Raw genomic sequence first — 21,470 nt, forward strand, 5'->3', positions numbered from 1 at the left:
GAAAAATTAGATTGTTGAGGACTTGCTCCAGTAAAATAGAAAAAAAAAACCTTGTGTTGATGATATTACGACAATGAAAAAAAAAAAAAGACTGGTAACACTGCATGGTAAATAATGTTGCGTGAGTGATTTTGTACCAGTGACATCGTATTGTCATTTTGGGGTGTTCTTACGACTATTGTTCGATAAGGAGAATGTTGGGAAGTTTGGCAGCATTGTATCAATAATGCTATGTTTTCAAGTGCTGTCAACACTGTCACTCTACAAAGGAAATTGTTCAGATGGTGTTATTTTGTTATCATACTCTAGTAGGAAAAGGTAAAGAAAGCTGTACACTTCATGTGCTTGCAACGCAACACTTTCGCCATTAAGACTACGTATGTTGGATTGAAAAGAGAACAGTCACTGCACGGACAGAAAGCTGCGGTGCGCGTGATGGTAACGGGACATTTGCACAACATCGATGTGTTATACTGTGCAGATAACTCTGTGAACGCTAAAACCTGAATGATGATGGCACTGATAACACTGTAACATTAAGAAAAACAAGTGTGTATTATTGATGGTGGTTATGCCATTATTGCAGATTTTCGTAACACTACGTTGATTTATTATGATGCTGTTGAGGCTGTTAGTGTCAATGCATCATTCTCATGAGTATATCATTGCAAGATGACATGTCTACCTGTATGCGTTCATGTGTATAATCACTTTCACAAATATGTCCTCGCATCTTAACCTAACGATTTAACGATGAGAAGGAATGTTGAACTACCTTAACCGCATCTGAAAGCTTACGTAAGATAAAAATAATACATTGTGTACAAATGTGCAAGTATAGAATGGAAGCCTTGAAATGTTTGCTTACTAAGCTTTGTTAAAGAGAAACTACTATTAACTGGTTACAGTGCTATCGCAAAAACATAATATTTAAGGCTTCTCGTAAAAAATTAAATGCAAGAACAACTATCAGAATGCATGTCGACCTATAACAGTGGCATGTACTGAACAATATATGTGCTATTACGAGGAAATTCTTTGGGAAAACAGAATAAAGCTGAGGAAGGCTCCTCCCGACTCATCCCTCGCTGTGCGGTACCAGAAAAGAGAGAACACCGATATCTATCTATCTATCTATCTATCTATCTATCTATCTATCTATCTATCTATATATATATATATATATATATATATATATATATATATATATATATATATATATATATATATATATATATATATATATATATTGGTGTGTGTGTGTGTGTGTGTGTGTGTGTGTGTGTGTGTGCGTGCGTGCGTGCGTGCGTGCGCGCGCGTGCATATTGACAAGCTTATCACCTTGATGAATGTAATTGGTGAACTAGGCTTTAAATTTGCTATCCTCCATGACCTACAGCAACTGGTGCAACACTCAATCGTATTCCTAATCGTATTGAAGTGTAAAGGACGAAACACCATTCCCACCTAAAGGAGCCGAGGAGGAGCAGGGAAACCTGGTACTCTTCACACTTCCACCACCTGGGAGTGGGGGAGAAGGTCAACTCACCGGCGCTCGTCCCGGAGCTTCGAGTCATTGGTTGTTTTAGAGTGTGTGTGGATGCTTCGAACAGTTAAACCCGTCTCAAGGTTTCGAAGCTCCGCCTTGTTTCATTGTGTGTGTGTGTGTGTGTGTGTAGGCGTCTTGTAGCCTCTTTCGAAGGTTATTTGCGGACCCTGTAAATCCAACTCCAGCAGAACAAACTCGGTGTCGAGACTAGGCACATCTGTTCTCCCATGGCTGTCATCTAAGTTGCCACTGCGACTAAGTGCCCTCATCTCGGTCGTCTTTAGTGACAGGGTGTGTGTGTGTGTGTGTGTGTGTTAGTGTTTTTTCCGTGTCACAGAGACGGAACGGGGAAGGGTGTAGAGAAGCTTCAGTGGCAGTGTCGTTGCATGAATGTGTAGTATTCGTGTCTTTGGTATCTTGTGTGTAGTGTACGAAGAAAGTGTTGTGATTAAGACTTCCACACCGCTCTCCAGTGTTTGTCCCATTGCCCCTTTGTGGACCATCCCCTACTCGACTCGCACGATTCTGGGATCTGGAAAAACGGTTGGGCGCTTCCCCATCACCCGTCTCGGTCGTTTCTCCCCTTACATGGAGATACGCCCAACATTCTTGACCTTTTCCTACCTAACTTCTAATTTTGCTTATGCTGTCAGCCTATCCTCTGATTGAAACTTCATATCTGTATCTTTCTTATCGTTCCAATCCCTTCTCAGGATCCCCCAAATTGGAGGTGCTTCTGGCGTTCTACCTCTGCTAATGGGGTGGATCTGAGGAGGTATGCTGATTTTCCATGGAATGACTACTGCTTCCGTGCCAGTGACCCGTCTCTTTGTTCTGAGCGCATAACATAGGCTATAGTATCTGGCATTAAGGCGTGCATTCCTCGCTCTTTCTCTCGCTCTAAGCCTTCCAAACCTTGGTTTACACAGCATGTTCTCGTGCTATACATGATTGAGAATTGGCCCACAAAAGGTACTTTAGCCTTCCATCACCTGAATCTCATACACTTCATAATTATTTCTGCCCGAAAGCCAAGTCTGTTCTCCAACTAGCCAAAAACTCCTTCATTAATAGTGTTGAAATCTGTCAAGATCTAACTCGCCTCGTGACTTCTGGCACCTAGCCAAAAACATCTCCAATAAGTTTACTTCATCTTTCCCTCCTTTATTTCAACTTGATGGCACCACTGCCATGTCATCCATTTCTAAAACTGAACTCTTCGCTCAAACTTTTCCTAAAGTCTCCAGCTTGGATGATTCATGGTTTGTTCCTTCCTCTTCTCCATCCTTCGACTACTTCATGCTACCTATTAAGATCGCTCGCAGTGATGTTTTCCATGACCTCGCTGGCTTAAACCATCGGAAGGCTTATGGAGCTGATGGGGTCCCTCTCATTATTCTTCGAAACTGTGCCTCCGTGCTTGCACCTTTCCTAGTCAAACTCTTCTCTGTCTATCAGCATCTACTTTTCCTTCCTGCTGGAAGTTTGCCTACATTCAGTATGTTCCTAAAAAGGATGACCGCTCTAATCCCTCAAACTACCGTCCTATTGCTTTAATTTTTTGCCTATCTAATTTTTTTTTTAATCTATATTTAACAGGAAGATTAATCTTAAACATCTATTAATTGATAACCTTCTATCTGATCGCCAGTGTGGATTCCGTCGTGGCCGCTTTACTGCTGATCTTCTAGCTTTCCTTATTGAATCTTGGTCATCCTCTTTTAGGGATTTTGGTGAAACTTTCGCTGTTGCCATACACATATCGAAAGCTTTTGATAGAATCTGGGACGAAGCTTTGATTTCCAAATTACCCTCCTACGGCTTCTATCCTTCTCTCTGTAACTTCATCACAAGTTTCCTCTCTGACCGTTCTATTGCTGCTGTGGCAGACGGTCACTGTTCATCTCATAAGTCTATTAACAATGGTGTTCCTCAGGGTTCTGTCCTGTCACCCACTCTCTTCCTATAATTCATTAATGATCTTCTAAATTAGACTTTTCCACGTCTTTTCGTGGACGTCCAACCCTTCAGGAAGTGAACAGTTCACACAGACAAGCCACAGAACGCCTGACGTCTGATTTATCTAAAATTTATGATCGGGGCAGAGCAAACTTGGTATTATTCAATGCCTCGAAAGCTAAATTCCTCCATCTATCAGCTCGACACATCCTTCCATGTAACTTTCCCCTCTTCTTCAGTGACACTCAACTGTCTCCCTCTTCTACACTGAACATCCCTGGTCTGTCCTTTACTTGTATTCTAAAGTGGAAACCTCGCATCTCATCTCTAGCTATGTTGTTAAGCGTTCTCAGCCGCCTCTGCCAGTTTTTCTCACCCACCCCCCCTACCAGCTGCTAACTCTGTACAGGGATCTTATCCGGCCATGCATGCAATATTCTTCACATGTGTGGTGGGATTCAACTCATACCGCTATTTTAGACAGGGTGGAATCAAAAGCTTTTCTTATTATCAGTTCTTTTCCTCTAACTGACTGTCTTCGGCCTCTTTCTCATTGCCGCAATGTTGCATCTCTTTGTTTTCTACCGATATTTTCTTGCTAAATGCTCTTCTGATCTTGTTAACTGCATGCCTCCCCTTCTCCCGTGGCCTCGCTACACAAGACTTTCTTCTTTTCCGCATCCCTATTGTGTTCACCTCTCTAATGCAAGAATTAACCAGTATTCTCAATTATTCATCTCTTTTCTGGTAAACTGGAATTCTCTGCCTGCTTCTTTAGTTCCTCCTTCCTACGACTTGAAATTCTTGTGAGAGGGAGGTTTCAAGACAAGTTTTTTTTTTTTTTTTTTTGCTCTTGTTTTCCTTTGGCCAGTGGCCTTCTTACATAAAATGAATAAATAAATAAATGAATAAATAAATAAATAATATTTAATTCTAGACTCCCGTTGGCGCTTGTGTATCCTAGTAAGGGAGAAAAATTTAGTCTAGGCGAAGTTAATTACATGTAATTTCATATAAACTTTTTGGATACAAATTTGAAGGCCTATCTTCAACTCTACTCTACTCTCCTGAAAAATATTACGCCCCCGGGTGGGCTCGAACCACCAACCTTTCGGTTAACAGCCGAACGCGCTAACCGATTGTGCCACGGAGGCTGGAAGAATGGCTAGGTAATGTTCGTAGCAGTGCTGCAGTAGGAAAGTAGGAAAGTAAGAGAAGAGTAATAATAAGTAATCCTGCAGTGTTAATAAGACAGCATTTGTGTAATTGTTTCAGTCAATTATTAAGGAAACATTGCCGCGGAAATGTTGGTTTGTCGCAATGTTGATATTAAACTACGTGTTAAGAGAATGTTTCGGAATTTGGTGAGCTTCCATTTCTAAAGATAGAACGCGGGTGTTTACTTGTTGCAATCCTGGAAAAACAAAAAACAAAACAAAAAACAAACATACATGCACGTTGTTGGTAATGGCGCTACAATTATGTGATATTTAAGATTGGGGAAACAATGCTGTGGAAGGAAAACGAGGAATTTTCAGTGTATTGACAGGACAAGAATACACTGCTGGGAAAGACATGTTTTGGAGTTATAATGAACACTGCAATAATTGGGGAACTAACGAAGTAGGTTTTTTTTTGTCATTCGTGCCGTGCAAGAGAGAGAGAGAGAGAGAGAGAGAGAGAGAGAGAGAGAGAGAGAGAGAGAGAGGCTTACGGATGATGCAAATTAGATAAGCAATATTAAATGGTTTTCAGTAACTTTAGGTAGAGAGCGGATTTTCATTGTATTGATATCATGGCAAAGAACCCTATCTAATACTTGTAGCACTTCATTTTTAGGATGTGATAATTTAGGAGGCAGTACGTTAACGATAGATAGATAGATAGACACAGAGAGAGAGAGAGAGAGAGAGAGAGAGAGAGAGAGAGAGAGAGAGAGAGAGAGAGAGAGAGAGAGAGAGTCGTTGGTAACGGTGCAGAAGGATGAGAAGTCATTTGTAGCAATAGCAAAGGTGTCTTAAGTTACAGAGAGGCGGAGTAATTGTGTGCAAGGTTTGGTAACACTAAGACATGGAGGTCACAAGAGGCTGCTGCTGCTGCTGCTGCTGCTGCAACAAAAATCCAATTAAAAAAAAAATACCCACTGAAATGCCAGTCCCATAAAAGGGTCAAAGCAGTGGTCAAAAATTGATGAGGTCTTGAAATCTCCCTCTTGAAGGAATTCAAGTCATAGGAAGGTGGAAATACAGAAGCAGGCAGGGAGTTCCAGAGTTTACCAGAGAAAGGGATGAATGATTGAGAGTACTGGTTAACTCTTGCGTTAGAGAGGTGGACAGAATAGAATTGAGAGAAAAAAGAAAGTCTTGTGCAGCGAGGCCGCGGGAGGAGGGGAGGCATGATTTAGCAAGATCAGAAGAGCAGTTAGCACGAAAATAGCGGTAGAAGACAGCTAGAGATGCAACATTGCGGCGGTGAGAGAGAGAGAGAGGCTAAAGACAGTCAGTTAGAGTAGAGGAGTTGATGAGACGAAAAGCTTTTGATTCCACCCTGTCTAGAAGAGCACTATGAGTGGAACCCCCCCAGACATGTGAAGCATACTCTATACATGGATGGATAAGGCCCTTGTACAGAGTTAGCAGCTGGGGGGGTGAGAAAAACTGGAGGAGACGTCTCAGAACGCCTAACTTCATAGAAGCTGTTTTAGCTATAGATGAGATGTGAAGTTTCCAGTTCAGATTATAAGTAAAGGACAGACCAATGATGTTCAGTTTAGAAGAGGGGGCAGTTAAGTGTCATTGAAGAAGAGGGGATAGTTGTCTGGAAGGTTGTGTCGAGTTGATAGATGGAGGAATTGAGTTTTTGAGGCATTGAACAATACCAAGTTTGCTCTGCCCCAATCAGAAATTTTAGAAAGATCAGAAGTCAAGCATTCTGTGGCTTCTTTGCGTGAAATGTTTACCTCCTGAAGGGTTGGACGTCTATGAAAAGACGTGGAAAAGTGCAGGTTGGTATCATCAGCATAGGAGTGGATAGGACAAGAAGTTTGGTTTAGAAGATCATTAATGAATAATAAGAAGAGAGTGGGTGACAGGACAGAACCCTGAGGAACACCACTGTTAATAGATTTAGAAAAATAGTGACCGTCTACCACAGCAGCAATAGAACGGTCAGAAAGGAAACTTGAGATGAATTTACAGAGAGAAGGAGAGAAGACGTAGGAGGGTAGTTTGGAAAACAAAGCTTTGTGCCAGACTCTATCAAAAGCTTTTGATATGTCCAAGGCAACAGCAAAAGTTTCACCAAAATCTCTAAAAGAGGATGACCAAGACTCGGTAAAGAAAGCCAGATCACCAGTAGAGCGGCCTTGACGGAACCCATACTGGCGATCAGATAGAAGGTTGTGAAGTGATAGATGTTTAAGAATCTTCCTGTTGAGGATAGATTCAAAAAGTTTAGGTTGAGGATAGATTAAAAAACTTTAGATAGGCAGGAAATTGAAGCAATAGGACGGTAGTTTGAGGGATTAGAACGGTCACTCTTTTTAGGAACAGGTTGAATGTAGTCAAACTTCCAGCAAGAAGGAAAGGTAGATGTTGACATACAGAGCTGTAAGAGTTTGACTAGGCAAGGTGCAAACACGGAGGCACAGTTTCGGAGAACAATTGGAGGGACCCCATCAGGTCCATAAGCCTTCCGAGTGTTTAGGCCAGCGAGGGCATGGAAAACATCATTTTGAAGAATTTTAATAGGTGGCATGAAGTAGTCAGAGGGTGGAGGAGAGGGAGGAACAAGCCCAGAATCATCCAAGGTAGAGTTTTTAGCAAAGATTTGAGCGAAGAGTTCAGCTTTAGAAATAGATGTGATAGCAGTGGTGCCATCTGGTTGAAATAGAGGAGGGAAAGAAGAAGAAGCAAAGTTATTGGAGATATTTTTGGCTAGATGCCAGAAGTCACGAGGGGAATTGGATCTTGAAAGGTTTTGACACTTTCTGTTAATGAAGGAGTTTTTGGCTAGCTGGAGAACAGACTTGGCATGGTTCCGGGCAGAAATATAAAGTGCATGAGATTCTGGTGATGGAAGGCTTAAGTACCTTTTGTGGGCCACCTCTCTTATCATGTATAACACGAGAACAAACTGTGTTAAACCAAGGTTTAGAAGGTGTACGACGAGAAAATGAGTGAGGAATGTACGCCTCCATGCCAGACACCATCACCTCTGTTAAGCGCTCAGCACACAAAGACGGGTCTCTGACACGGAAGCAGTAGTCATTCCAAGGAAAATCAGCAAAATACCTCCTCAGGTCCCCCCAACTAGCAGAGGCAAAACGCCAGAGGCACCTTCGCTTAGGGGGATCCTGAGGAGGGATTGGAGCGATAGGACAAGATACAGATGTGAGATTATGATCGGAGGAGCCCAACGGAGAAGAAAGGGTGACAGCATAAGCAGAAGGATTAGAGGTCAGGAAAAGGTCAAGAATGTTGGGCGTATCTCCAAAACGGTTAGGAATACGAATAGGGTGTTGCACCAATTTCTCTAGGTCATGGAGGATAGCAAAGTTGTAGGCTAGTTCACCAGGATGGTCAATGAAGGGAGAGGAAAGCCAAAGCTGGTGGTGAACATTGAAGTCTCCAAGAATGGAGATCTCTGCAAAAGGGAAGAGAGTCAGAATGTGCTCCACTTTGGAAGTTAAATAGTCAAAGAATTTCTTAAAGTCAGAGGAGTTAGGTGAGCTTCTGCTGCTGCTGCTGTTGCTGCATTTTTAGTAGTAATTAATAGTAGTTGTTGTTGTCGTTGTCGTTGTCCTTGTCGTTGTTGTTGTTGTTGGTGGTGGTGGTGGTGTTGCTGATGCTGATGCTGTTGCTATTGCTGTTGCTATTACTGCTGCTGCTGGTGCTACTGTTGTTGTTGTTGTTTTTGTTGTTGTTGTTGTTGTTTTTGTTGTTGTTATGTTTTTAGTAGTAATATTAATAGAAGTAGTTGTAGTAGTAGTAGTAGTAATAGTAGTTGTTGTTGCTGTAGTAATAGTAATAATAGTAGTAGTAATAGTAGTACTAGTAGTAGTAGTAGTAGTAATAATAGTAGTAATAGTAATAGTACAATAGTAATAGTAATAATAGTAGAAACAACAGTAGTATAGCAACAGAAGAAGTAGTAGTAGTAGTAGTAGTAATAGTAGTAGTAATAATAGTAGTAATAGTAATAGTAAAGATAACAGCCGCAGCAGTGCCATTATCGGTATTGAAAGGCAGCAGTTACAAAGATTGCAAAATGTTACGTCAAAGCGGCGAGCGGCGGAAAGACTCAGGCCGGAGGGAAAACATTACACTATTAACCACCCGCTGATGAAATATTGGCAGTTTTGGATGGTTTTGTTTTAGCTTCAGCGGTTTCAACAAAGATTCGTTACAAACAATGCATATTTCGTTATTTCACCATTTCGCTATCATACCCTGCGTAAACGTATTCTTTTCAACTGACTTATTAATTGGTTTTATAATTGCGTGTTTTCTCTTTCCCTGCATCCTTCCCCGTCTTCATAACTCCCTGTTTTCCTCTCTCATAGCTTCTCCCTCCCTTGAGATTTTTGGGTAAGGGGAAGCAGCATCATCATGTCATGAAATAACCGAAAGTCCGGATAAGGGAAGATACATATAACTTACACCCAGCTTTTCCGTGCTCAGGAGACTGGGAGACTTGAGGTCTATACATTAGAGGCGGCTCAGGCAAGTACCAGGAGGAATAGGGACCGGAAGGGAAACTAAACTTATATATATCATGTGATTGAATTATTATTTTTTTTAATGGTGGTGTTTGGGCTAGGCAAAATAGCTAAGTTCTATAGTATATTTTCTAATGTTTGTGAGAGAGAGAGAGAGAGAGAGAGAGAGAGAGAGAGAGAGAGAGAGAGAGAGAGAGAGAGAGAGAGAGAGAGAGAGAGAGAGAGACTGTAGTAGGGTTTTCTCTTTTTTACATTTATGCCTTCAATTGATATTATGCAGTGGTTCCCAACTTTATTTCTGTCTTTCTCCCCCTTCATCCAGTTCACCTTCGGATTTCCCCCCTCATATGTGGAGTGCCAAGGAAAAGTAAAAACTCTCAAAACAGAATTCTGGAGTTCCGACCAATATTATCGTAGCATTAATTCTTATTTGTATTTGTATATTGTATGTAGTATATAGTATATAGTCAACTGCCACATTATATAAGTTTTTTTTTTTTCTGTCTACCAGTGGCTAGTCATTTTTATTTTCCTCTGTAGATATCCCTCTCTGGAATCCTAAAATTTCCTTGCAGGGGAAAATTTCCACCAGGTTGGCAAATACTGGCATTAGTGCAATTTCGCTTGGTCTCTCTCTCTCTCTCTCTCTCTCTCTCTCTCTCTCTCTCTCTCTCTCTCTCTCTCTCTCTCTCGTGTGTGTGTGTGTGTGTGTGTGTGTGTGTGTGTGTGTGTGTGTGTGTGTGCCAGGAAACTTAGCGTTTGCAACGATGCTTTTCTGATAAACTTCTTCCTCTCTTTTCAAATTCATGTTTCTTTTGTATCTTCTTGTGTTAAATCTGATGAATGCTTTCCGTAAGTCATTCTCTTTTCAGATCCAGCTGGTTTTCTTTTTTTTCCCACTTAGTGCACAAGATTTCATTATTTCTGTTTTCTGCCTTACTTGAGCAATAATTCTAGTAAGCCTTTCTCTGTGGTTGCCTGTTCTGTCACGGCCACATTCACCGTGAAGGAAAAATATTGCATGTTTAGTTCATCCTTTTGCATATGTTACCCATGTTCGCGGCGTCATGTTATCTGAGTATAGCTACCTGTGGAAGTTTTAATTCTCTTTCTTGAATCGTGCAGAAAATGACTCACTGGAGGGAAGAGAAAGGTGGAAAACGGTGAAATGTCGAACACTCATTTCCAGATGTTACATTGGTTTGTTAGACATAATACTCGTGTTTCTTTGATTTACGAACAACAAAGAAAATGATAAATGTAATTCGATACTCATCTCTCTCTCTCTCTCTCTCTCTCTCTCTCTCTCTCTCTCTCTCTCTCTCTCTCTCTCTCTCTCTCTCTCTCTCTCTCTCTCCACGCATCACCCTCCCACACACACATAAGAAGAGCAATTAAGGACAGATACATATTTGCTGCAACCTGTGATGGCGCTAGTGCGATAAACTGTGTTGTTTGTTCTGACTTTTTATCAAGCATTCAAAATTTTACAGAGAATAGAAAATTACAAACTAAAATAGCTAGCTTAACTGAACCTAGTCAGACTGCAATAGATGACTTAACCATGCAATTACAGAACGTGTTTACCCAGACTGCTAGAAAAATATTGGTATGTGCAGGGAAGTCAGTACCGAGTCTGTTAAAAAATACTGGTATGTGCAGGGAAGTCAGTAGCGAGTCTGTTAAAAAATACTGGTATGTGCAGGGAAGTCAGTACCGAGTCTGTTAAAAAATACTGGTATGTGCAGGGAAGTCAGTACCGAGTCTGTTAAAAAATACTGGTATGTGCGGGGAAGTCAGTACCGAGTCTAAGGTAATACATAGTAAACTGGTTTAATGATAAATGTAGGAAATCAAAGGAATATGTGCAGTGTAAGCGATCTGTTAGGTACTTAGGGATAAAAAAGCGTAAAGTACTCTCAATCTAAGAGACATAAAAAGTTATTATAACAGTAAAATGGTCATACAATAAAGACTTACATGAAAACCTAAAAGCCTTGAAAAATGAAAGTCCACAAGATTTAATTTAATTTAAATTTAATTTAATATCAAAATTGAAAGTCCACTGAAATTTAATAAATGCTGACAAAACCCCAACTCTTCAAGTAGGTAACATATTTTTAACAGATTTTGAATTTCACTTCACGGTAGTTAACTGCGTCACGAGGTAGGCAATGAGATGCCAGTAGCGGACGCAGCAAGCCAGTCGACAGCGCGCGCTCGTCCAGTCCACACCTCTCCTCCGCTCACGACCTACCGTTCACCACCCGCCACCTGGGTTGTTCTAGGCGGGAGCCGCGGTGTGTTTGCTGCAGTTTTACTTGGCTTCATCTTCATTGGTTCGTGTCCAGCCATGGCGGACCGAGGCCTCAGTCGGGCAGGAACCCCCAAGCCCAGCCAGGACACGCCACGGCGTGCATCCAAGCCCAGCCAGGACACGCCACGGCGTGCACCCCAGCCCAGCCAGGACACGCCACGGCGTGCTTCCCAGGCCAGCCAGGACACGCCAAGGCGTGCTTCCTCCTCCTCATCTGTCTCACGGGACAGTTCACGGCCCAGGCGTGATGATGATGACCGGTTAAGGAAGGACAATAAGAGGACTGCTGTTGGTTTTGATGGGTCGTCCGTCAAGCGTCTTTGTGCTTCCAAACCACAACAACCGTCCGGCAGTCAACAACCGTCTGGCAGTCAACAACCGTCCGGCAATCAACAACCGCCTGGCAGTCTACAATCATTCGTCAGTCAACCCTGTTCGGACGAGGATCCTTCTGCTTCAGACAAGAAATTTGATATTCTCACCAATCTGTTGAGTGGTTTAGTTGAAAAACTAGACAACCGCATTACACGCAGTGCTTCGCCTTCACCGGTAGATTATGGTGGCTGTCATGAATTGTCCCCTTCTGATAATGAGGACGGTGAAGAGTCTGAGAGAGATGATCCAGACCCCCTAGATGGATTAGACACTATCTCCCCCTCTTTTTCCGGTAGCCAACCCGCTACCTCTGGTGATGACGCAGACTTCCTCCAAGCGTTGAGTGAATTGTCTGACAATTTTTTGGGCGAGGAAGCAAAAGGTGAACCAATTTCTGATTCACTTGCATCAATAGTCAATGCCAGCCTGAGGCGTCGTCCTGTGGCCGACATTGTAAAATCAACCACTAATAGGATTAAAATACCCAGCAATGTGCCCAATATGAAAGTTCCAGAGACTAACCCTCCCATTGTCAAAGCAATGAATACGGGAGGTAAACTTGTGGATGCTCGACTAACCCATATTAATGGACTGTTACTGAAAGCGCTTGTTCCCATTACTCAGTGCGTTAGTGACGTGGGGGAAAGGAAAGGGAAGGCAGTGAATTTTTACCTGGAAGGTTTAAATGATTGCCTTAGGCTACTAATCTCCGCCTTCAATTACACCAACCAGTTACGAAAGGAGGTGGCACGTGTTCACGTCAATGACACTGCTCTTGCAGAACTCTGTAAATGGGAGTGTGAAGTCGGTACTGACAAACTCTTCCCTTTCGACATTGTGAAGAAATGTGATGAAATGCATAGAACCAAGAAGCTGGGAAGGCCGTCCTTCCGCCCCTACAAGACCTCCAGAGGGAAGAGCTTATCCTTCGGTAGACAGGACCACAGGAGACCTTACAGCTCACGAGCCCGGTCAAAGCTTCCTTCAAGGCCTTTTTTAGGCCTGCGGCAGTCTTACGGGAGGAGGACGCAGCCATACAAACTTCCCCAGTAACGCCTCCCACAGTGCCTCCCACAGTAAGTCGCTGTACCTTACCTTGCTGCACCTTGATTAACACGCCAGATAACTTTGTGGCGGGTAAGACCTTCCTTTTTAGGCACAGTTGGCAGGTTTTTTCCAGGGACAAATGGATTCATGATGTGGTGCGGGGTAAATTGTTAGAGTTTGATGTTGTTCCTGTACAGTCTGAATTCCCCAGACCTCTCACCCTATCCATTACTGACAGGGAAGCCCTGGATAATGCTATGCTAACTTTCATACAACAGAAAGTGGTTGAGAGATGTTCCCATATATCAGACCTTGGTTTTTACTCAAATGTTTTCCCTACGAGAAAAAAGGATGGCACGGCTAGGGTTATTCTCAATTTAAAGAAACTAAATGACTTTGTGAAACATGTTCATTTCAAAATGAGTTCAATTAAGGAGGTACTTAGTTTACTTCAGGAAAATTGTTTTTTCATGACTATTGACTTCAAGGATGCATATTTTTCTGTTCGTATTCAGCCTGAGGATAGGAAATGGCTGCGCTTTATGTGGAATAACCAATCTTTCCAGTTTACCTGTCTTCCTCAGGGGCTTACATCTGCACCACGCATTTTCACTAAATTACTTAAACCTATCCTTTCTCACCTCAGGAAACTTGGGATATTGATTGTCTGTTACATTGATGACTGCATTCTCATGGCTTCTTCAGCTCAAGAGTTGGAAGACAATGCTATGTATGCCTTGCAGATGTTTGACTCTGTAGGTTTAACAGTCAATGTCAAAGAGTCTGTTTTGTCTCCTACTCAGGAAGTGGAGTTTTTGGGGATAATTCTAAATTCTGTCACGATGACTGCCTCTTTACCATCACGTCGTAAAGAGAGCATTAAAGCCCATGGTTTGAGTTTGCTTAGAGGTGGATCTACTCTACATGACTTGGCTGCGTTTATTGGTCTTGCCGTAGCCTCCGAAGCGGCGGTGAATCTAGCCCCCCTCAGGTACAAATACCTGGAGATTGTTCGAAATAAGGAACTTACTCTGAGCAAAGGTAACTACAACTCTGTTATTTCACTTGATAGTCATGCTCGGGACATAATCCGGTGGTGGATTGATAACATCGACTCTCAAACTAAATCTCTGGTATCCTGCCCCCCAGATTTGGAAATTCACACTGATGCTTGCCTAACGGGTTGGGGGGCGAAGGTTGGCGATGCTAGGACAGGAGGTCATTGGGCACATGCAGAATTAGATCACATAAATTGTCTGGAGCTTAAAGCCATCCTTTTGAGCCTAAGATCCCTCTGCAAACGCTGCGAACAGACTCACATCCGTCTTCGGTCTGATAATTCTACCGCTATCGCCTGTATTAATCGCTGTGGCAGTACTAAATTGAGCCTTAATACCCTGACGGAACAGATTTTTGATTGGGCTGCGATGAGGGACATCACTTTATCTGCCGAGTATGTCAGGGGAATTGACAATGTTGAAGCGGATGCAGAGTCCAGAGTCCGGAACATTGACACTGAATGGATGCTGTTACCCTGTATTTTCAATAGGCTGTGTGAAGTATTCTTTTTTCCGGACATCGACCTATTTGCTTCACGTATTAATGCCCAGTTATCTTCATACGTTTCTTGGAAACCTGACCCTTATGCTTCATTTACCAATGCGTTCACGTTTCCCTGGTCTAATTGGAGATGTTACGCTTTCCCTCCTTTCAGTGTCATTGGCCGGATGTTGGGAAAGATCCTGGAGGACAAGGCGACATCCCTGACTATTCTGCCGCTCTGGCCTACCCAGGTCTGGTTCCCGATGGCCCTCCGGTTACTGATTGCACCTCCCCGCCTTCTTCCTCGCGCTTCCTTAACACTACCCCAGGACCCGTCGCGAGTACATCCTCAGACCTCGAAGTTGATATTGTCAGCCATGATCCTCTCTGGCGATCCTTTGCATACAGAGGCCTTTCGCAGGAAGTTGCCGAATTTCTGCTTCAATCGTGGAGACAGAGCACGAAATTACAATATGGGCCGCATATCAAAAGATGGTTGTGTTTTTGTGTCGGCAGGGAAATTAATCCTTTTCGACCACCTGTAAGTTGTTTGTTGGATTTCTTGTTGCAAGAATTTAGGAAGGAGACGGGACGGAGCTACAGTTCTTTGAATGTCGTTCGTTCTTCTATATCTGCCATTGCTAATATAGATTCCAAACCCGCGGGCCAGCACCCTCTAGTCTGCAGGTTTATGAAGGCAGTTTTTCTATTAAGGCCATCTTTACCCCGTAACTGCTCTACGTGGGATCCAGATGTAGTCCTGACGCACATAAGATCTTTGGGGCAAAATGAGGGCCTGTCCATGATTCAGTTATCTGGGAAATTGGTCATGCTCATGCTCCTGGTATCCGGACAACGTGGCCATACTTTACATCTTTTGGACACTAGGAACATGACAGTTTCTCGTTCTGAGGTTTGTTTTCGAATAGGTGATCTTCTGAAAACTTCCAGACCTGGTGTTCATCTCTCTGAGCTTGTTTTTCCGGCTTATTCTCCAGACAAATGTTTATGTGTATTCACCACTATTTGCTGTTACTTGGAAAGGACTGCAGGGATTAGGGGCTCTATTACCAGGTTCTTTTTAACTACTAAGGCTCCCGTGCGGTTAGCGTCACGAGACACTATAAGACGCTGGACTAGGAATGTCATGAGGGATGCAGGTATTGATTTAACAATTTTCTCACCTCACTCCACCAGATCTGCCTCCTCCAGCAAGGCATCCCTGACTCTACCTGTCTCCACAATCATGGCCACTGTGGGGTGGTCGTGTGAGTCTGTTTTTGCTAAATTCTACAGGAGGCCGTTGTCCAAGCGGACAGATTTTGCTAGTGCAGTGTTGGGCTGAGGAGGTTTCCTTCTCTTGATTACTTGGGTATTTATTAAGGTATACACATACATATAGATTGTTGATTTGCACATGGATTGCAGCCTGTTCTATTATTTGTGTTGAGTTTCACTTCTGTACTACCTTATATCGTTACTTGGGAAATAAATGGTTATTCTTTGTCTATTTTTCTTTTGACACCACTAAGGACTACGTTAGGTTTGAGGAATCACTCTTAAGCTCTCATTGCCTACCTCGTGACGCAGTTAACTACCGTGAAGTGAAATTATACGATTAAGCGAGTACTTACCGGTACGATGGTTGATCGTAATTTCACGAACAGTTAACTGCGTCACTGAGGTAGTAAATGCCCTCCCTTTTCCCTCCCAGTGTTTTGTCCCCTCGTTAGGTTCTTTCCTACTGATGTGCCTCCTTGTCAATGGTTGGCTGCTTCCTCAAACCTCTCTAAAGGACTGGCTTGCTGCGTCCGCTACTGGCATCTCATTTACTACCTCAGTGACGCAGTTAACTGTTCGTGAAATTACGATCAACCATCGTACCGGTAAGTACTCGCTTAATCGTATAATTACATCTTAAAGACCTTGGTAGTAGAATGTAGCACATGTTGACGAGAAGATTGATATGACAATAATGTGAATATTAATAATATTATTAATAATTTTGAGGAATTAACGATGGATATAAGCAAACTGAAGAATAACAAATCACCTGGAAATGGTAATATCTTGAATGAATTTATTAAATGCTTCCCCCCTACAGTTATTGTTAGCTGTAGTGATTTTATTAAATATCATAATGAATTGTGTAATTATTCCTACAGCCTAGACAACAGGCATTATAAAGCCTCTCTACAAGAATAAAGGTAATATTAACAGTATTGACAACTGCAGGGAAATCACACTACTCAATTGTATGGGAAAATTACTTACTTCATTATTAAATTCAAGATTATATGACTGCTTGTCTGACAAGAAGTTATTAGGAGAGGAGCAAGTGGGTTTTAGGAAGCATTTATAACACTATGGGCCATATATCTGCATTGCATATCCTGACTTATTTTTACATGACAAAAACAAGAACCTTTTCTGTGCCTTTTTAGACTATAAAAAGCCTTTGATTTTGTAAACAGGTCATACCTATGGACGAAACTTTTAAATGCAATTATAAATGGAAAGATATTTAATGTAATACGCAGCTTATATGATAATACAGAATTTTGTGTAAGTGTATATATGGGTAATATGGGTTCTACATATTTCCCTTGTAATGCCGGTGTACGGCAGGGTGAGAATTTGTCTCTGTTGTTCTCTATTTATGTCAATGATTTCAAAAATTTTATCAGGCACAAGATTTCTGGTGCTTTTTTTTTTTTTTATACTTTTTAGACAAGATTATGAATTTCCAGGAACTCAAGATGTATTTTGATTTGTATCGTTTTATGTGCTGATGATACAATTGTCGTAGCCGAAAATGAGGTAGAATTACAACATGCTCTAGACGCTGTTCATGAATATTGCAACAAATGGTCACTGCAGGTAGATGCATACAAAACTAAGGTAGTTTAAAAAAAGAAAGTTATGGACGATTATGTGTATTTAGGAACAACTTTTGATTTCAACGGTATCCCCCCCACCCCCCCCAAAAAAAGGTGAATATTAATAATGTGAATATTAACCTAACATAACCTAACCTACCTATAACCTTTTCCATAAGATTGTTAAACTCAATTCATCTCATGATATCTGCCTAAACTTATATGATAAACTCATTATGCCTATTATGGTGTATGGATATGAAGTATGGGGTTGTGAAAACACTCAGCAATTACATGTAACATGCAACTCTTGAAAAAGGATATTGAAATTGAACAAGTCGATGCCAACTTCCATGCTGTATGGTGAAACAAACTATAGATATATCTAAACTAATTGATTATAGGCTTATAATGTTTTTGTATTGAAATACAAACTGCAGTGACACTAAGATATCAAGTATTTTGTATACGTTTGTTAAGACAATGTATGATATGCTTGTATATAAATCACCTTGGCTTGATAAGATAATTTAATTTAAATGGAATGTCAAATTTATACAACCAAGTTTCAAATATAAATGATAATTGGTTAAAACAAGCTTTTGATTAAAAGACTTCTGCTATTTATAGGCAGAGATTGTCCGAAGAAATTTATAGCAGCCTAGCATGTCTTAATTATAGGATGAGGACAATGGAAGTAAATTATTTATTTGTTCTCCCTAAACGACATTCAGTTACCATAAGTATGTTCAAGTGTGTAAATCGTAAGCCACCTGTTGTAAGTGGTAGGTATAGGAGTGTAAGTGTAGAAAATAAGATCTGTTCTTTATGTGATCTTAATGGTATAGGGGATGAAAGTCATTATTTATTCAAATGTACTTTTTTTCATAATTAGCAGGAAAATACATTAAGAAATATTATACTAAGGTAAATGCAATGGAAATAGCGGAATTATCTGGAGCAAGAAACGTGACTATCTTATTGAATCTAGCTAAGTAGATCAGAAACATAACTTGTTATTTTAAAGAAAACTCGTAAAAGTATTTGTTACCTCATAATTGAAGTACACACACACACACACACACACACACACACACACACACACACACACACACACACACACACACACACACACACACACACACACACACACACACACACACACACACACACACACACACAGGATGGAAGAAAGTACCTGAAGGAGGAAGAACTACGCGACACAAGACCAACAATTAATTACCAGCACAGTGAAGCGTCTGTCTGGCGCAGGTCCTCTCGACGCAGACACAGGAGACTTGGTGACTTGGCCTGCTACGTAGTTTCCAGTGAAAGCAGAGGAGTGAATGAGGAGAGGGAGAAAAATATATTGTGAGGGTGTGTGAGGGAAGACGGAGAAAGGGGTCGGCTCGAAGTTTGTGGGGCCGGTTGCCAGACATAGACTTGGCGGAAGGTTCGTCTCACAAGTTGGGGAAGTCCTTTATTGACCTGCCAGTGATGATTCTGACAAGAGCGCGGCCACCCTGAAAGAGCTGCCTCACCTTGGGACTTGCCTTGCCTGCCTGTGTGCTTCTACGACAGTCTTTCCGTGTGTATGTGTGTGTGTATGTGTGTGTGTGTGTGTATGTGTGTGTGTGTGTGTGTGTGTGTGTGTGTGTGTGTGTGTGTGTTTTATTTCCTCCAGCTGTACAGTTTATATTTTGTTCAACAGGTTCTCGGTAGCTGCTTAAACTAGGTTGCCTTGCTCCTTCGTACATATCTTGTGAATTATTACCTGTGTTTACCTGCATGTGAGTTCTCCTTTACAAATTCCTCTTTACCATTTTATACACGTATGTTTGCTTGTGCTTTGAATTGCTGTCAGATTTTCAGTGGTTTCTTGCTTTCCTGCTTTGCTTGCGTGTTTTGTTTTTAGTTTCGTTTTTTTTTATTTTTTTTATCTTGTGTGTGTGTTGAGATGAGACCTTAGTTGACTTACTCCACTTCCTCCGTGTTTTTCTAAGCCAACCTGTCTGAGAGATCTCTGCTGGCACGGAGCGGCGCAGGGCTGATAATCCATAATCCTTTCCCTGAAACTCCAGTCAGGATCGCCACTGATTGCTGATTATATATTTGTCTACACACATACATCACTTTCTGGATTTATTATTATTATTATTATTTTTTTTTTTTATTTATTTATTTATCTTTTTACATAATAAGGAGGCTGGTCATGGGCTACATAAACTAGAAAATGGTTTGATTAAGGACGTTCCCTACATGAAATAAATAGCTAAAGGGTTCCAATCAGGTTTCAATCACTTCATTCGTGATGGTGTCTTAATACTCGTCTTTTAAGAACAGTTCAAATAATGGAAAGAAATGTTTAGCCGTTGATTGTTCTGCTCGTCATTTGTTAATATTCAGAATACGTTAAGGGAGAAAAAGGTGAATTTCTTTTCTGGACTAAAAAACTATTTAACGGACTGATACAAAAATGAGTTCTCAGAAAGTTATAGACGATTATGGAAGAGAGACAAACAATATGGTAAAGTCAGCACGTAACTGCGATTTATACGGAAGCATTTTAAACTTGGTGATTACCTTTATGCGTCAGTGCAGGTTCATCTCCAGTGCTGTAATTACATTGTTTGGCAGCGTGCGGTACGCTGAAGGATTCAACGGAAAGTGAATCCTTAGTGTAAGCTTACCTTTGATGCATTTGTAACCTGTTTCTTTCCGCCCTTTTTGTGCGAGCGGCAATTTAGGATTTTCCTCTTGAACTTTTTTTTTCCTTTTTTGTGCCACTTGACCTGTTTCCCGCGTAGAGAGAGAGAGAGGAAAAAAAAAAAAAAAACTGCCTGTATCCCACAAAATTTTAGCATCTTTGATTAGTTTTCAGAATCTTACATAAATGTTCAGTATCTTACACCAGAGTTCAGTCTTACACAGTACTCTGTTTCTTACATTAAAGTTTTACATCTTCAGTTAGTGTTCAGACCATCACCGTAGTGTTCATCATCTTATATTAACGTTCAGCATATTACATGGGTTTCAGAATGTACGATTAACACTTGGCATGTAATAATTAATGATCAGAACATTATATTTGCACTCAGACTTACTATGCATTACCTTTCATTATTTTACGTTGATAGCGTCAGGGATCTTGCATTGTTTATAGCGTCCATCATCTTGCATCATAGGTTATTATTCATTGTCTTACATTGCATAACTTTCATAATTTTTGCATTACATAGCTCTCGTAATCTTACATTATTATAGCGTATAAAATCTTGCATTATAGAACGTTTATATTCTTACAGCATAGGACATTCAAAATTTATATTAAAGAATGTTCAGAATTTTTTATTATAGAACGTGTAGAATCTTACATTATAGAACGTTAAGAATCTTGCATAGCGTTCATCATCTTCCATCACATAGTGTTCACTGTGCCCCTTGTCTGTACATACACATGACTGAGTAAACCCTCGCTATGTAAAAATAAATAAATAAATGAAGAAAAAGTAATAATAATACATAAATTAATAGAATAATAATGTACAGCTATTTCCTACCTGGAATTACCATCACATTGAGCGGTGGATATTCATGCTTCGCCTTGCACGTTCCCCCATCGTGACCTCCCTTCCCTTGCCTTTCATTAAACTCTCCGGCGACTATTGTGTTTACATCCTTTTGTTTTCTTAATTAAACGCGGTGGGCCTTGATTTCCTCTTTTTTTTCTGACGTTTTTTTTGTTTTTGTTTTGTTTTTTGTTCTCTCACAGCTGTTTTTAAATTGGTAAACTGTTTTAGTGAGATTCATAAGTTGTTGTTGTTTTTATATGTATATATATATATACAGATGTTTTCACTTTTTTTAATTTCTTTTCATTCCTCGTTAGATTCAGTTACATGATTTTATTTCTATTTACTTTTTCGAGGGGTTCACGTTGTCTCGAATGGCAGCGCTCCCACCTGACTCTTTCCCGTCCTTTTTTTTTTTTTTTTTTATCTCTTCATGCCATCTGCCGCCTGTTGCATTTTCCACTCTTCCAAACAACATTATTCACTTTTCTTATATTGTCGTTTTCTCTTT

The 21,470-nt window shown here is 41.0% G+C and overlaps 1 protein-coding gene and 1 non-coding gene across 3 annotated transcripts; one reads left to right on the top strand and one right to left on the bottom strand.

The window, feature by feature from the left end:
• Positions 1-4,588: 4,588 nt before the first annotated feature.
• Positions 4,589-4,662, bottom strand: Trnan-guu (transfer RNA asparagine (anticodon GUU)). Its single transcript has one exon. It is a non-coding gene; the product is annotated as a tRNA-Asn (tRNA).
• Positions 4,663-11,363: 6,701 nt separating this feature from the next.
• LOC135101262 (uncharacterized) lies at positions 11,364-16,013 on the top strand. 2 transcript variants are annotated; one of them, XM_064004962.1, is made up of 2 exons: positions 11,364-12,995; positions 15,706-16,013. In XM_064004962.1, exon 1 carries the CDS (start codon positions 11,407-11,409, stop codon positions 12,970-12,972), a length of 1,566 nt encoding a protein of 521 aa, XP_063861032.1. In that variant the 5' UTR covers positions 11,364-11,406; the 3' UTR covers positions 12,973-12,995; positions 15,706-16,013. The 2 variants fall into 2 exon arrangements, with proteins under 2 accessions (XP_063861032.1, XP_063861031.1); XM_064004961.1 differs by having other exon boundaries at positions 11,407-12,995; positions 14,681-16,013.
• The last annotated feature ends 5,457 nt before the right edge of the window (positions 16,014-21,470 follow it).

Source organism: Scylla paramamosain, chromosome 6 (genome assembly GCF_035594125.1).
Source record: "Scylla paramamosain isolate STU-SP2022 chromosome 6, ASM3559412v1, whole genome shotgun sequence".
NCBI classification, from domain to species: Eukaryota; Metazoa; Arthropoda; class Malacostraca; order Decapoda; family Portunidae; genus Scylla; species Scylla paramamosain.